Source organism: Indicator indicator, chromosome 17 (genome assembly GCF_027791375.1).
Source record: "Indicator indicator isolate 239-I01 chromosome 17, UM_Iind_1.1, whole genome shotgun sequence".
NCBI classification, from domain to species: domain Eukaryota; kingdom Metazoa; phylum Chordata; class Aves; order Piciformes; family Indicatoridae; genus Indicator; species Indicator indicator.
Genome location: NC_072026.1, coordinates 17,169,690 through 17,186,724, shown reverse-complemented (window position 1 = coordinate 17,186,724; position 17,035 = coordinate 17,169,690). Strand labels below are relative to the sequence as shown.

Sequence of the window (17,035 nt, the reverse complement as noted above, 5' to 3'; positions counted from 1 at the left end):
CCTTGGTGCTTAGGTCTCCCAGAGGGCATGTTGGGCTTAATGGTTCCCATTTGTCACTGTCCTGCCTTTGCAGAGCACTGCTGGGATGTGGGCTTCTGTGTCAGCCTCAGGAGCTCTTCTTGCTCCCATGAACAGGGACGTGGCAAATGTCCTGGTGCAAAAACATTTTCCTGTCACAGCTCACACCACCACCCCTCGCTTCTCGGGGTGTCAGAGGGACAGCAGCTGGGTTCATCTCCTCATCTCCTCCCCATTCAGCAGAGCAAGGTCAATCCAGAGCTCACACCACCACCCTTCACTTCTCGGGGTGTCAGAGGAACAGCAGCTGGGTTCATCTCCTCATCTCCTCCCCATTCAGCAGAGCAAGGTCGATCCAGAGCAAAGGAGGCTGCAGAGGCTGGATAGGGCCAGAGGCTCCAGAACATCCTGGTTGTCTTCAGGGTCTTCCAGGATATTCTTGACTAGGGAGGGCTCTGCCTGGCTCAGCACTGGGCTTTGCCCTCCGTCTGCCATTTCCAGCTCCTTCCAGAGCCCATCTGGGTGCAGGGCTTGGGTAGCCACCTCACTGGGGTCCCCATCCTGCTGCTGAGTGCATGGAGAGGTCAGGATGGTACATGGTAACCTTTTCACAAGCAGCTCCACGAGGGACAATTTAGGGGATTCACTCCCCAAATGCCATCTCTGTGCTGTGCAGGGTGGGCAAACCTGGCCCCCTCCTTTGGCACATGTGCCCAAGGGGTGCCAAGGGGGAGCTGCTACCATCAGAGGTGAGAAGAAGCCTTGGGGAGGGGTGGATCCATCCCTTGGGGAGGGTAAATCCAGCACCTGATGCGGGGCAGATCCAGCTCTCATGGCAGGACCATTTTGCTTCCGGCCCTCCCAGCCCTGCTGCCCGGTGGCTGACAAACATTGGCAGGGTTGGGGAAGCCTTTCCAAGCCTGATGTTTTGTGACAATTAATCTTGCTATTTATCTGAGTGTAATTAGCCAGGTTATTAACATTATCAAGGCGCCAGAGCACTAATTACATGTCTGTGTAAGGCCTGCTGAACATCCAGGCTGCTGCTGCCTGACACCATCCCCACCAGCACTGCCATTTGTGGTGTGCTGGGCAGGATAATTTGATGTCTCTAATTGCTCTGATGCCCATCAGGTACTGTCCCCTCTGCCCCAGCTCCAGGCAGTGATGCCACCAGGTGGTGCAGCTTTCCTAGGAATGTTTCCCCCTGGAATTTTCCCAGTCTTGGGGGTCCCCTCTCTGTCAGGTTCCCCCTTGGGGCTAAGGGAACCCTTGCAACGTCCTGCCCCCCAAGACTGAGTGACTAGATCTTTGCTCTGGGGTGTGGAGGAGATTCTCTGGTTGGTTGTCTTCCCTTCTGCCCCTGCCAAGAGCTGAAATGTTTCAGATGTGAGGTTCATCCCTTAAAGACCCTCTGCCTTTGCTGGAAATGTGGCATTGCAGGTCTCAGGGTGGAGCACGGTGCCTACACATCTCCTTCAGCACTGAAGGGATGGGCTGAGCACCAGGGTGGGCTTCCAGCCTTTCTCTCTGTGGCTTCTCCAGTGCTGATGTGCCATGGGACCGATGCCCAGCTGCAGTGGGCACAGACAGTCGAGGTCCCTGCAAGACCCTGAGACCATCCCAATCTTTTTCCTTGCCCTGTGCATGCTCCCTGAGGCTTTATGTCTTGGGCAGCCACATGCCAGGAGGGCCCTTGGGTTTCCTCTGCCTGGCATGCAGACATCCTCACCTGGATGGTGAGGACCTGAGAGCCAGGTCCCATGAGTGTCTCCATCCACCCCCAGGGCTATCCCATTCCTGCTGCCCACCTGTCCAAAACCCTGGGGAAGGCTCTAAGCTGAGGTCAATCATTCAGTGCAGGGCAGGCAGAGCTGTTGGGAATGTGGACTGCTTGAGGGTAGGAAGGCTCTGCAAAGAGATCTGGCCAGGCTGGATCACTGGGCTGAGGTCAGTTGCCTGAGGTTCAGTAAAGCTAAGTGCTGGGTCCTGCACCTGGGTCCCCACAACCTCATGGAGGCTCCAGGCTTGGGGCAGAGTGGCTGGAAATCACCCAGCAGAGAAAGATCTGGGGGGATTGGTTGGCAGCCAGCTGAACACGAGCCAAAAAGGCCACTAGCAGCCTGGCTTGGGTCAGCCATAGTGTGGCCAGCTGGACCAGGGCAGGGATTGTCCTCCTGTACTGGGCACTGGTGAGGCCACACCTCAAAGACTGGGTTCAGTTTTGGGCCCCACACTCCAAGAAACACATTGAGGGGCTGGAGTATGTCCAGAGAAGGGCAACAAAGCTGGTGAAGGGTCTGGAGAACAGGGCTGGTGAGGAGCAGCTGAGGGACCTGGGAGGGTTTAGTCTGGAGAAGAGGAGGATGAGGGGACACCACATTGCTCTCTACAACTCCCTTAAAGGAGGTTGGAGTTAGGTGGGGGTTGGTCTTTCCTCCCTAATATCAGGTCATAGGAGGAGAGAAAATGGCCTGAAATTGTGCCAGAAGAGGTTTAGGTTGGAGATTACAAAACATTTCATTCCAGCAAGAGTGGTCAGGCATTGGAATAGGCTGCCCAGGAGGTGGTGGAGTCACCATGCCTGGAGGTGTTCAAGAAAAGTGTGGCCATGGCACTCGGGGACATGGTTTAATGGTCATGGTGGTGTTGGGTTGATGGTTGGACTTGATGGTCTTAAAGGCCCTTTCCAAGCAAAACAATTCTGTGATTCTGTGTTGGGTTCCTGCTGCTGCTACTTCAACCTCTTCCTCTCCCACTGCTCATCCTCCTGCTCCTGCTGCAGGGATGGAGGAAGGAGAAAGCCAGGCAGCTGCTGAGCGTGCACGGGAGTTGGGTCGATGGGGAATCACAACCAGCTGCTGGAGCGTTTGATGGGTTCCTTTGATCCTCCAGGCTGGGAGCTGAGCTTCCAGGGCACACTGGCAGAGGGAAGGCAGCAAACAGCAGCTCTGTGCCCCCTTACCAGCCTCCTGCAACCACCTCGGTGCCCCCACCAGTGTCAGACCCCGAAAGAGGGAGCAGGGGTGGTGAGGAAGGGAGGCAGGAGGAGTAAATATTTAAACAGCTCTGGTGATGTCTGGGACCTGCCAGCAGTGCTGGGAGAGTGCTAGCAGCCTTGGGCAGGTTGTTCTGGTGCTTTAGGGATGCTGAGCCCTACTGCCCATGGGTGGGATGCACTTGAGGTGGGATGTGAGTGCTGCAGCCCCAGGGGTGGGTGTTGTGGCTCCTGCCCCACCATAGCTCTGTGGCTTCCCATCTCTCGATGCAGTGTCTGGGATGAGCTTTGTGATGGGCAGAGGTTTCCAGGGACGTAGTGGGGTCCTCAGCTGGGGGTGGCTGTGTGTGGCTCTGCAGCATGAGGATTGAAGTAGGGTCCCAGCACGACCTTTTCTCATCACTCAGCCCCTTGCCACCACTGGGTCGATGCTGGTGGAGTGGTGCAACAAGGGATCTCAACCAGGCCATCACTGTCCCCTTTGGTCTGCCTGGGAATGGGCTGTGGCAGAAGAGGGTGGTTGGATGAGAAGCTGGGAGCTTTTCTGGGCTCTTCTTCCACTGGAGCAGACAGGGAGGTTTCCTGCCTTCTGGAGCACTTCCCTTTGGTATGAACCTACTGCTCTCCCTATCCTTGCTCGTGGGCACCAAGTGCTTATGATCTTTCCCAACACTGTCCTCTTCCCAAACTCTCATCCCACTCTCTGGCACTCACTCCCCTCAGCATGGACTCATCTGATATCCTATGCAGCTCATCCGTGTCTTGCTGTGCCTGCAATCAGCTCCTGGCCAGAGGAACCAACAGAGAGAAGCTGTGGAGAGGAGAGTTGAACCCAGCATGCCAGTGATGAAGACAATAAAAGCCACCAGTGCAAAGAGGATGAGACCAAGCCTGTGCACAAGGTGGGGCTGAGGGGCAGTCTGGAGGAGGAGCTGTTTGCAGACACAGTTTGTGCATTTTGGATTAAAATCAGGTTCTGCAGCCTTTTGGCTCGGGTGTGTGTCCAAGTCAAGCTGCCCCCCCACACCGATTCCTGCCCATCTGCCGTTGTCCCCTGGTGCTGCCTCGTCCCCAGCTCGGCAGAATTCAGCACATTTGCTGCCCTAATTTGAAATGCAGCAGCTCAGGCCTCACTCTGGAGCTGACTTTGTGTTTGTGATTCAAGGCACCTCCCTGGTGCTCAGCCGTGAATTCTGCTTCGTCTCATCCCTTCCTCACCCCATGCTGGAACAGCTGGGTCCAAGCATCGCCGTGCAGCACGGGGAGGTGGCACCACAGGTGCCCTCCTTGCATGTTTTCGTTGCTTTTTCGCTTGAATTTTGCTAATTTGGGTGTGGGAGGTGCGATAGATACCGAGTGAAGTCATTAGTGAAGCTTTGATGAAGCTGCTTCCCTCTGCTGAAAATTGCAGAGCGTCTCTTATTGTTGAAGGGAAGGCAGATGTTCCTCAGAGACGTTTGCAGCTTCTGTCACTCTGTCTCTAGCACTTCCCTGAGCTTCCCATTGGCTGAGCGCTCACCAGGTCCCATCTCATCCCTCTTGCAGCAGAACCTGGCTGTTGGTTGTTAAGTGCAGCCATAGGCTTGTGTAAATCAGGTGCCAGATTCCACTATTCCTGCCCACAGCCTTGGGTTGGGTGTTCGAGATGTCCTCATTAGAGAGGCCCTCAGAGCTCTCAGGGCTCAGGCTGAGCCCCACTTGAATTCACAGGCTCACAGGATGTTAGGGGTTGGAAGGGACCTCCAGAGATCATCGAGTTCAGCCTCTCTGCCAGAGCAGGACCAGAGAGTCCAGCACAGGTCACACAGGAATGCATCCAGAGGAGACTCCACGACCTCTCTGGGGAGCCTGTTCCAGTGCTCTGGGACCCTCACACCTCCTCATGTTGAGGTGGAACCTCCTGTGCTGTAGTTTATATCCACTGCCCCTTGTCCTATCCCAGGCTGCAACTGAGCAGAGCCTGTCCCCTGCCTCTTGACCCCCAGCCCTCAAATATTTATAGACATTTATTAGATCCCCTCTCAGTCTTCTCTTCTCCAGACTAACCAGCCCCAGGTCTCTCAGCCTCTCCTCATAGGGCAGTGCTCCAGTCCCTTCATCATGCTGATAGCTCTCCCTTGGACTCTCTCCAGCAGATCCCTGTCCCTCCTGAACTGGGGAGTCCAAAACTGGATGCAATATTCCAGCTGTGGGAACTGTTGGTCATCTGGTCATGGGTCAGTGCAGCTCTACTGACCATGCTTCTGCCTGCATTCTTAAAGTCCCAGAGTGGAAATGCAAGTGAGCTTCTGCCTGGTGAAGTTTCTTGGTTGAGAGGTTCAGAAGGTGAGGAGTGAAGGGTGTCTTCAGTCAGAGCAGCTCAGGAAATGAACAGTCAATTGTCTGACCATTTTGGTGGAATCCAAATGGTTCCTTGACACCAAGACACCTCTGGGGGAGCTGCCAGTGGGAGGGCTGAGCCCAGGGTAGGACAGCAGTGGGGGACAGGGAGGAAGGAACCTCACGAGTAAGCAGCACAAGAAGTGGAGCTGTGTCTCTCTCTGATTTGGAGCTTCAAGTACCTAAGTGTTATATGAAGTTCTTAACTTCTCACCTGATTGCTGCTCTCACAACTTGCCCTGCTCCTTTCTTTTTCTTTCCATCCAGGGCACATTTTTCTTATTGCTCTTAATTCTCATTAGGACTTCCTGCATCTTCTGGTGAAACTTCCACATTCACCATGGTTATGACAGACTTCCTAGAGTTCCTCCTTAGATCTTCTTCTCCATATGTTGTTCTTCTTCATAGTTGAAGTTCACATTGGTGTCTCATGTTCAAGGATATTTATGGTCTTTATCGTTTTCCTTAGGAAGATTAATGCCTTTAATGATTGATCCCAAACATTATCAGGGACATGGAGCCTCCTGCTGCTCTGATCTTCCTGTGTGCTTCGGATCAGCATCTGCTGTGGTGTGTTGTTTTTCTTTTTCCTGAAAATCCATCCCTGTGTGACTCTCACATATCCATAAGGATATTCCTGAGTTCTCTCCCAGCCTGAGCAGTTAACATCAGCGCACTGTTGGTGAACCCAGGAAGCTTCCTGTTTGCTGGAGCTGCTCTGTACCTTCCCTTCCTCTTCAGGGCAGCATCCAAGGGTGACTTTTCTCTTGTTGTTTGTCTGTGCCTACCATGTGTTCACATCAGTCCTTCAAAGGAGGCTCCTGCCGTTCCACCAGTGATCCTCCATGCAGGCATGCATATTCATGGGCACCAAGCTCTGGTGTCTTTTACACCTTGAAAGGAATTTTGCTCATTTTGGCTTCAAAGCCAACAGAAACGAGGTCCTGCCAGCTTCAGTCCCACTCCTGGTGGGTGTCTGAGAGCCCTTCTTCAGCTGCAGGCAGCCAGGGTGACTTTGCAGGCTGTGTTTTCTCATGGGCTGATCGATTGTCAAGCTGTTGTCTTTAGATTTGTCCTCTAGTCACTCTTCTGTGCTCAGAAGAGATCCTCCAGGTGCTCAGTGTGTTCTGGTTTCTCGTCCTGTCTCCATGTCTGAGGCTGTTAACCCACATTATGGGCTGTGATTTGTGGCAAGTCCTTGGAAGTCTGTCTTTCAAGGGTGTTGTGTGGAACTTCTGCCTGCCCACACCAGAGCAAGTGCTAGGATGTGGCATGGACATGGCTGCAGGGCTGGTTCCCACCAGCCTCCTCATCCTCCTGCACTCAGAATGGTTTGGGTTGGAAGGGACCCCGGCTGGGGCTGTTGCAGGGGCTGCTGGATCCTTCAGCAGGATCTGTCCCTGTGTGTGGGCTCAGAGTGGGAGCAATGGGGAGGTTTGTTCCCTTCCTCCTTTGGGAATTGGAGCTGCTGGTGATACCTACCACGAGGCACCAGGACAGGACCTTTCTGATCTCCTGGTGTTGGCTGAGTAGAAACTAGAAAATCACTCAGTAGAGGAAAATTCCTGGAAAAAAGCATTGCTTAGGGCTGTGGGAATCTTTTTCTTCCACTGTCTTTTGAAAGGAATGAAGACAAGTGGTGGAAGATACAAAATAAGCTCAGGACTCACCATGGCTTGGCCATTTTTACATCAAATGTGGCCACTTTAATGAGGTGTCTGAAAATCACATTCTTCTGAGCAGCCTGAGCTGGGGAGTGAGATCTCAGAGTGCTGAAATAGGACGGCTCAAAGCAGCAGATAGTGGTGAGATGGCTCCAGGAATGGAAAGCAGCTTTGGATTTAATGAAATATTGAAACAGTTTCCAGCAGCGCTGCGACGATGCCGAAAATCTGAAACAGCGTCCAACAGGAGCAGAGCTGCTCCGGAGAGATGAAAGGATGCAAACACCCAGGGACCTCCAGCAGCTGTGTGGCTTTCACAGCATCCCAGCCTGGTGGGGCTGGAAGGGACCTCTGGGCATCATCCAGCCTAAAGCAGGGTCCCCCACAGGTGCCCTTCCCCAGCGTGGTGCTGGGGGGTGGTGGTGGGCGGCTGGGGACCTGTCCTGCCGCGCTGCAGCGCCGAGGGTTGTGGCAGGCACTGGGGGTGTGGGGAAGTGATGGCAGCTGGCTTGGCTTTGGGACACGGTTCCGGGTGCACATCTGGTTTGTGTTTGTGGAATGTGGAGGCAGCAGGGCTGGCTCGTGCCTGCTGTTGGCAGCAATGATAAATGAGCAGGGGCACTGAGAAAGCCCTGAATCCAGCACCGGGAGCAGAGCTGAGCCAGCTCTGGCTGCCTCTGCGTGGAGATAAACGTGGAGAACTGCTCCTGCAATAAGGCAGAGCCAGATGAGCCCTCCCCAGCCCTCTCACCCATGAAGCAGCCCTGGGGCTGGCTCCAAGTCCTCTGGCCCAGACCTGCAGCAGCCAAAGCTCCCCTGTGCCACCAGCAGCCTCTGCACACCCCTGTCCAAGGCTTTCCCCAGCAACAGGGCACTCTGGGTCCTCCTGTCCCACTCATAGGAGTTCCAACAGGTGGAGAAAACCTGAAGCTTGCATGGCTCAAAGCCCATGGGATTTGGACCCCCATCACCAAGAGCAGGTCTGTGCAATACTTCTGAGTGGCTTGGTGGGGACCAAGGTGTCCCTCAGCCTGCCCAAGGCTCAAAGGCTGCTCTGCTCTCCTCCCTGTCCTCCATCCACAGCCTGGCAGCATGACAGCACATCAGCTGCAACTTCAAAGCTCTCCGTGTGCCTTGGGGGTCTCATCAATACTTCAAGGGTGGGTGTCAGGAGGCTGGGACCAGTCTCTTTTCAGTGGTGCCCATTGCCAAGGGGTAACAGGCACAAAGTTGAACATAAGAAGTTCCATCTACACATGAGGAGGAACTTCTGTAATCTAAGGGTGGTGGAGCACTGGAGCAGGCTGCCTGGAGAAGTGGTGGAGTCTCTCTCTGGAGACATTCAAAGTCCACCTGGATGTGTTCCTGTGTGGTCTTCTCTAGGTGCCTTGGCAGGGAGGTTGGGCTTGATGACCTCCAGAGGTCCCTTCCAACCCCTACCATTCTGTGATGGTGTGAGCTGGCAAGGAAGGGGATGGTGAGCAAGTGAGGTGTTGGGTGCTGTGGTCAGGTGGTGTTTGATGATGTGGGGCTGTGAGGAAGGAGGGCAGCAGGAGCTGCTGCAGCTGGCTCTGTCTCCATCGACACTGAGTCGTGCAGAGCACTTCCCACTTACAGAGGACACCCTGGGACTGGTTCCATCTCTCCAGCCTCTCTTCACCCACCCATGGCTGCAGTGCACAGGAGCTGGAGAATTTTAGGCTGAGTGGTTTTTCAGGATAGGTTGGGGCTGGGGCTTCCTGCCCACAGGTCAAGTCCTCTTGGCTAGCAACCCCACAATGTCCATGTGTGGAGCAGGACCACGGCCATGGATCTGCTGAGCCTTGCTGAAAGCCTTGGGCTGCAGATCCTGGCTGAGGAGGAACAAAACGCTGCAGGGATCTTCTCCCAGCCCTGGAGTTTAAAATATTGATGAGATATCACTTTCCCACCACGTGGGGCAACAGGCAGTGAGCACTTTGCTCTCAAACTCTTCCTTTTAGTGTGGTTAATGGATCCACAGCATCACCTGAATTATTGATAGCCCAAACCATGAGTCCATGAGTGTCCACAGACACCACAGCCCTTCAGAGGGCTCTTCCTACCCACTCCCTGGATCCCCTTCTGCTCCAGAAACTTCTCATCCTCTGGTGCCAAACCAATTAGGGATCCCTGGGGATCCATGCACTGGGATCCACCAGCAGGATCTGCTCCCACACCAAAAGCTGGGAGCTGAGAAGGGAAGCACAGGGCAGCTTGTGGTGGAGACCACAACCTTCTCCTGGGGTCTTTCATCTCTAGGACTGGTGGAGGATAAGGAAGGGAGAGCAGGTGGGAAGCAACAGAGGTTCACTTGGCATGGGCAGGCTGCCAGTGCAGGACAGCTCCTTGTCCTCATCAGGAGGTGGAGGGAAGGAAGGGCTGATCTCAGGTGGGAAAGGCAGATTTCACCCAGGTTTCAGCAGCTGTGGGCAGGCCCATGAGAGCAGGGAGGGTTTCCCAGAGGCTGTGCATTACTGGCTGCTCATGCCAGGCCAGCTGTCCCTACAGCTTTTGGTCTGGAGCCACCACGTTGCTCTCCTGGCCTTTGCCTGTCCTGCTCTGGCAGGGGTGGCTTGGCAAGGAGAGAAGTCCCTCTCCATGGTTCAGTAGGCTCTTGTTTGGCTCTCTTACCATCTGTGAAACAGAACTGATGATGAAGGTACCCATGCTGGCTTCTTTCCTGGTGGGAACACAGGGAGCAGCATGCTTAGGCTCTTCCACCTTGTCAGAGGCTCCCAACAGCAGTGAGTGGTTTGAGAAGCTGAGCTGCTCCTGGGATTTTCCAGGGGATGCAGGAGAATCCCTGGTTTGCTACAGGAGCACAGCCCACCCCAGCTTCCCAAACCATCTCCAAAGCAGTAAAGGACAAACACCAATGCTGTAGGCTCTGACTGGTGACCTCCTTGGGCCACCACAACGCTGAGCTCAGTGGTTCTCTGTCCTGAGCCAAGCACCCCCACAACCTGCCAGCTTTGCTGATGATCTTCTCTCCTCTCTTTCTCCTCTGCCATCTCTGGACTCGCAGCAAACCCTGGAGACGAATCTCACCAACCTGGTTAAACGCAACAGTGAACTGGAGAACCAGATGGCCAAGCTGATACAGATCTGCCAGCAAGTGGAGGTTGGTGAGAGCAGCCAGGGGGCCTGGTGGGTGATGGGGGACGGTGCTCTGGGAAGCTTCCAGCAGGAGCAATGGGATTGCTCCAGTGTCCTTTCTCTGGGGGCTGCCCTGGGAGCAGAGGTGGATGTGTGGTGGGAAGCATCACTGATGCTCAGGGGTTCCCACCAACTGAGTTGTTTCAGAGTTCAGTCCCAAGTGGAGGAGGACACAAGAATGGTTCCTGGAGGTCTGTAGGCTCTGAGGGGGGCATGGCTGGGAGCCACTGGCAAGAGGCACCAGCTGCTGGGCTGGCTGAGGAAGGGAGGACTCACCAGGTGTTCTCTGTCTGCGGGGGCAGCAGATGTGTTTGGGGGAAGCCTGGGTGATGCTGAGGGTGCAAACACACAGCTCTTGGGGAGGGGGAGTAGAGGTGCCCCTCTCCTCACTGCCTCCTGCTGTTGGGCATGGTTTAGCCAGCAGCTGCTGTGCCCTCTGGAACTTTCTGCTCTGGGGGCTGTTGAAGCAAACTGGTTAATCCCTGCAAAACTCTTGGGCATCCAAGTGTTGAGTGCTCCAGGAGAGCCCAGAAGGGAATTGGTGGTATCTGTGGAGCAACACTGGAGCAGTGGCCATGGCCATGGTGACAGGACCAGCTGTCCTCACCCTGGCACAGGGAAGCAGTTGTGGTCACTACCTGCAACTTGTAACACAGCCACATGTGCCAGGGAAGGTGTGGAGCTGTCCCAGGGTCCTTCAGGGCTCCAGGCTGCTGATGCTGAGCTAATAAACCTCACTGCTCCTTAGGACTGGTTTTGTCACCTCCAGTTTGTCCCCAAGCCAGGGCCAGCCTCACCCTGTGGCAGTGCAGGTACAGAGTCTTCCCCAGCCCCTTGGTGCAGACAGGGACATTGTCCCCATCCCTGCCATGAGAGCAGCTTGCCCTCACAGGGCATGGCTGGTTCCAGCAGCTCATCTTCATTCCTATCTTCTCCTCCTCCCAAACGTGCTCACTCTGCTTCCCTGCACCCTGCTGCTGCCAGGTCCTGCAGCAGGATGCTGGAGCAGAGCAGCAATGCTCGGGCTGGAGCCAGCAGCAGGTGGGAGAGGCTTTGTAGGGGGATTAGGGACACTGCTGGAGGAGGGCAGGACATCACCCCTAATCCTGCTGGGGAAAGGCACCTGACCCTGCTGCTGTGTGTGACCACTTGACCTGTGAAACTGTGCAGTCAGCCTTCTCCTGTTTGAATCATCAGCCAGGGAAGGGTTTCATAGAGCCACAGAGCGGTTTGGGTTGGAAGGGACCTTAAAGATCATCTAGTTCCAACCCCTCCCTGCTACAGGCAGGGACACTTTCCACTTGTTGAGGTTGCTCAAGGCCTCATCCAAGCTGGCCTTGAACACCAAGGTGGGCTGAGGAGCAGGAGCCTGTGCCTGCAGCCCGAAGCTGCTGAGCCAAGTGGTGCCCTGGAAAGCACCAGGAGGAGGAGGACGGTTAGTGCCTCGCTGCTGTTCCAAGGTGCATGTTCCAATTCATAGCACATTAATCTGCAGCTTTGTTTACTGAAGTGGTACATGGAGAGGGGCTGTCCAATTAGCTTCCTTTTAATAGGCTATTGATGTGTTTTTGGTTGCTGAGTTAAGCAGCAGCTCCAGGAGCCAGCACCAGAAGAACAAATCCAGCAGGCTGCTGGCCAGCATCACTGGTGAGGGTTTGGGAGGAGTTTGCTGGTTCCTGAGCAAACACAACAGGCAGCTGCTTCACCCTGGGGAACCCCAGCCCTTGCTGGGAGGGGAAGTGGGGGAGCGCTGCAAGTCCTGCAGCATGGAGGATTTCTGCTGGTGTGAGCTGGGGGAGCTGCTGGGCTCAGTGTCCCTGTCCTAACGCCCTCTGCCTGTGCTGTTGGTGGCCAGGTGAACACAGCCATGCACGAGGCCAAGCTGATGGAGGAGTGTGATGAGCTGATGGAGATCATCCGCCAGCGCAAGCAGGTCATCGCCGTCAAGATCAAGGAGACAAAGGTGAGGAGTCACAGAATCACAGAGTGGTAGGGGCTGGAAGAGAGATCATCCAGTCCAATCCCCCTGCCAGAGCAGGATCATCTATACCAGGTCACACAGGAACTCATCCAGGCAGGTCTTGTTCATCTCCAGAGAGGCAGACTCCACAACTCCCCTGGGCAGCCTGTTCCAGTGTTCTGTCACCCTCACAGTGAAAAAAATTTTCCTCCTATTTCCATGGAACCTCCACCTCCTTGCCCCTTGGTCCTGTCATTGGGCATCACTGAGCAGAGCCTGGCTCCGTCCTCTTGGCACTCACCCTTCACTTATTTGTAAACATTAATGAGGTCACCTCTCAGTCTCCTCTTCTCCAAGCTAAAGATCCCCAGCTCCCTCAGTCTCTCCTCATAATGAAGATGTTCCACTCCCTTCATCATTTTCATGGCTCTGCACTAGACTCTTTCAAGCAGTGCCCTGAGGTCCTTCTTGAACTGAGGGACCCAGAACTGGACACAATATTCCAGATGTGGCCTCACCAGGGCAGAGTAGAGAGGGAGGAGAACCTCTCTTGACCTACTGACCACAGCCCTTCTAATACACCCCAGGATACCATTGGCCTTCTTGGCCACAAGAATACATTGCTGGCTCATGGTCAGCCTTCCATCCACTAGGAATCCTTTGGGTTGGAAGAGACCTTTCAGATCATGGAGTCCAACCATTCAGAGAAACAGAGAATCATTAAGGTTGGAAAAGACCTCTGAGATCATCAGGTCAAACCTTCTACCCAACACCTCCATGGCCACTAGACCATGACCCACAGTGCCACAGCTGCTTGTTTTTTGAACACCTCCAGGTACGCCAGCACTGCCAGGTCACCACTAAACCATGTCCCTCAGCACCCCAGGAGGAAGCTGAGCACCAAAAAAGGGACCAGGGCTTGTGTGTCCACAGTTCAAGGGTCCTCTCCTGTACCCATGGAGTGGCTGCTGCAGGGTCTGCCCCTGCTCTGTGGGCACAGCCCAGCAGCTGGGCAACCTGTGATGCAGGGAGGTCCCAGTCACACTCACAGAGCTGCTGGTGGCCTGTGTGGCCTTTTCCATAGAGGAATTTCTCTGGGCAGCTGTTGGTGCACGCAGCTTCACCTCTCCACCACCCCAATCAGTGTGGGAGTCCAGGTGTCCCTTGCTGTGCTGTCCCCAGATCTCTTCCACCAAGGACAAGGTGTATGCTGGACATGGCTGGAGGAGGGACAGCATGTTGATTATGATGGCAGTTTGCTGGGGTTGCTTGGGGCTCCCCTCCTTGGGGCTCTGACACTGTGGTGCTAGCTTGGGATGAAAACTGAAGGTGCACCTGAGCCCTGTGCTGCAGGCAGAGGAGAGGCCACATGCTCTTCAGCATAGCTGGTGGTCAGCTGGGTCCTCATTCTTTTCCTTGGGGGTGGTTTGGACCCTTCTTCCAGTGGTGCCAAGCATTCTCCTGCTGGTTTTGTGTGCTGGGGAGAGCCTGGAGGGATCTGCTGTAGCTCTGAGTGGTGCCCACTGTGATGTCTAATGTCCATAGATCAGCCCTTTGCCTTTCTTACTGAGCCTGAAGGTGCCTTCTGATCCAGCTCTGTACCCACCCTGGTGCTGATGGCTGAGCTGGGCAGCAGCATCACCATGGATGCAGGTTTCTTGCAGGCAGAGGTTTGGGAGCAGGTTCTGCTGGGTGCTTACACAGGACAGCCAGCTCTGCTCTGGGACACCCTGGGGAAGCTGGAACATTCCTGGTTTTCTCCCAGCCACTTCAGGGAACATATTTTATGTAATGGTGCCTTCTGCTGGTCCATCTGTCTGTCTGCCTCTCACTTCCCATCCCCTCCCCTGGCGTCTTCTGACCACGCTGTCCAGTTCCAGCCCTATTTGGCAGGGGGCTGGAAGGCTCAAAGATGTTATTTTCCTCCAGCTTGGCATCTGGGTGAGGAGAGAGCCCTGAGTAGTGCCCAGAACCCTCAGCAGAAGCAACACTTGGCTGCTGATAAAGTGCCAGGGTAGGAGCAGCCAGGTTGTGCCGTGGGAGATGGATGTGGGGGACAGTGGTACTGGCAGTACAGGGTTTGGCTTCCAGAGGAACCTGAGAGCTGAAGTCTCTTGCTGGTGAAATCAGGCTGGAGATGGCAGTGTGTGGGTTGGCAGCAGCATAGTGCCACTCTGTGCCCCCTGGTGCTGGCTGTGCACTCTTCCTCTGTGGCTTTCACACCCCTGAGCAATGGTTTCCAGGTGTGAGGGGAAGCAACTTCTCTGAGGAGCTGCAAACACAAGCACTGGGGAGCTTGAGAAGCTTGAGAGGAGGAAGTGCCAAGCTCTGTGACTGCCACGTGAGCAGCTCTGCTTTGCTGCCAGGCCAGCTGATGGCTTCCTCCATGTTCCTGCTGCTGGTCCTGACACATGGCCTGGCAGATGCATGGCAGCCTGGTCACAGTGGCACAAGGTGCCAGCCCTGGGCCTGAGAAGGGAAGTCTGTGGAGTCAAAATGCTAAGGCAGTGGTTTGTCTCTATCCAGAGCGTGGTACTAGAAGGACTGGGCTGCTCCATCCCAGTGTGCTGTGGTAGCTGTGGGATGGAGCTCCTCTGCCCCACAAGGCAGTGAGACAGCTGGAAGCAGCAGAGCAGCAGCCTGAAGGTTGTGTTGCCACGGCTGGGAGCGAGGGGTGCCCAGTGAGGGTGTCCAGAGGTGGTGTGTGCCATGCTCCTGAATAGTGCACCCTTGATGTAAGGAAGCTGTGACTGTCCTGTAGGTGTCTTTGATTCCAGCAGCCCTAACAAAGAGCTCTTCCTAGATGCATCACACATGTGTCTTTGGAAGCACACCAGAGATCAGATGCTGAGGAGCCCACGTGCAGCTCTGGGCTGGGCTCACACCTTGCAGGGGTCAGCTTTATGCTCTGCTAGGGCTCAGGTACCACCATCCATGAGACTGGGCAGCACCCTGTGACCAACATGGCACTGGGGGTTGGGGGAATGTCCTAGGAGGCAATCATCAGGGAGGATGTAAGAGGAGGAGAGAGGCAGCAGCTGGGCTGCCCTGAAGAGCTCTCTGCCACAGTGTGGATCCGGCCGGCGGGTGCCAGCACCCACATCCAGGGTACCACAGGTGCCAGTGTCACAGCCCAGCCCAGCTGGCCTCAGGCCAGGCCATCTGCACCTCCTTCTCCTTGCCTGGGACTGGTGCTGCAGGCTGGGCACCACAGCTCCTGGGAGCAACCATGGCAGGGGCAGGGGCTCTACTGCCCTCCCTGCCCGAGACCCACAGGCTCTCCAGAGCTCCCCAGCCCTCCTGGGGACAAACTTTGCCTCCTGCTCCTTGTTCTCCTGTTGGTTATTGTTCTCTGCCAAGCCTGGCCATAGGCTGCACCATCCCTTCTCGTGTGATACCCTTTGGGGAGGTTCCTGCTGGCCAAGCCAAGCCCCTGTTCCTCCTGGCAGGTGCTCAGTGTCTTGTTCACGGGAGAGTCCCAGGGCAGCCACGATTGAGCCTGGCCTTGCTGGGAGGAGGCCAGGAGAGTTTGGGTTTGGGGGTGGTTGCTGCATCTCAGGAGGGGAAAACACCCCATAGAGCTCCTTGGCTCTCTGAAGGGTGCAGCCCCTGGGTGCAGAGGTGCTAGCTCTGCTGCCCCAAGGGAGGGGTAGACTAAGGTTGTGGCTTTTAGGTTGGTTTTGGGGCAGTAAATCTCACAGGATGGGTGCTGGAGTCTGGCAGCTGTTTCTGCTGGCTGGCTGGCTGGCTGAAGCAGGGAGGTGCTGAGGGCATCCTCACCACAGACGGGTGATGTCCTCACTGGTTCTGGCCCTTCAATGAGTGCTTTCCAAGAAGTGCTTCACCCTGGGTGTCCTTTGGAGAGCTCACAGTGCTGGCTGGAGGATGCTCAGGTGTCCTCACCTTGCTGCGGTTTCACCCCAAAGCCCCCTCGTGCTTCATGGCTGGTGCTGGAGTGCATGTCGCCAGGTGGGTGCTATGCTGGTCCTATGGGGCTCTGCAACTGACACACAGCCATGCTGCAGGGTGGGATGGAAGCCCTAAGGTGTTTCCATTAGGAAAATCTCACTGCTTTTTCTTTGACACTGAGGGTGGTGAGACCCTGGCCTAGGTTGCCCAGAGAGGTGGGAGAAGCCCCATCCCTTGAATCATTCCAGGTCAGGTTGTTTGGGGCTCTGGGCAACCTGCTGTAGTTGCAGATGTCCCTGCAGGGTTGGCTGCAGCAGGGTTGGACTGCATGACCTTTGAAGGTCCCTTCAACCCAAACCATTCCATGATTCCTGGTTGCAACCAAAACTTAACACAGAGGTGCATTGCAGCTCCCCTTCCCTAGGGTCTTTAGGGTCATTTCTGTGCCATTCCACCACTCCTTGCTTCCCCCGAGCAGCCCCTGGCTCAGGGTGGGACTTCTTCTGTGCTTCCCAAGCCGTGTGATGGTTTCTGAGCAGCTTTGGCCCTCTGGCAGGTGATGAAGCTGCGGAAGCTGGCCCAGCAGGTGGCTAACTGCCGGCAGTGTCTGGAGCGCTCCACGGTGCTCATCAACCAGGCCGAGCACATCCTGAAGGAGAACGACCATGCACGCTTCCTGCAGACAGCCAGGAACGTGGCAGAGAGGTGGGTGCCACGCTTGGCTGGGACACCAAGCCAGGGGGACACTTTGGGCATCCACAGCTGGATGTGACTGGAGTTGTCCCCTGGCCATAGGTCCCCACCAGGGACTGTGCTGTCCTTCCCCCTGCACGCTTCCAGTGTCCTGCCCTCCAATAACTCCAGGGTTGGGGGTACCACCAGTCCCCTCCCTCACAGGACTGGAGGTCCGTGGCAGGTCCTAACAGAGCT

At 55.5% G+C, this 17,035-nt stretch overlaps 1 protein-coding gene across 2 annotated transcripts in view; it reads left to right on the top strand.

The window, feature by feature from the left end:
• MID2 (midline 2) overlaps positions 1 to 17,035 on the top strand; it is a 55,964-nt gene that overhangs the window by 26,176 nt on the left and 12,753 nt on the right. For both annotated transcript variants that reach the window (XM_054388520.1, XM_054388519.1), the window contains exons 2-4: positions 10,106 to 10,201; positions 12,092 to 12,199; positions 16,662 to 16,810. In XM_054388520.1, the coding sequence (XP_054244495.1) occupies positions 10,106 to 10,201; positions 12,092 to 12,199; positions 16,662 to 16,810 (353 nt within the window). The remainder of the gene's footprint in view (positions 1 to 10,105; positions 10,202 to 12,091; positions 12,200 to 16,661; positions 16,811 to 17,035) is intronic.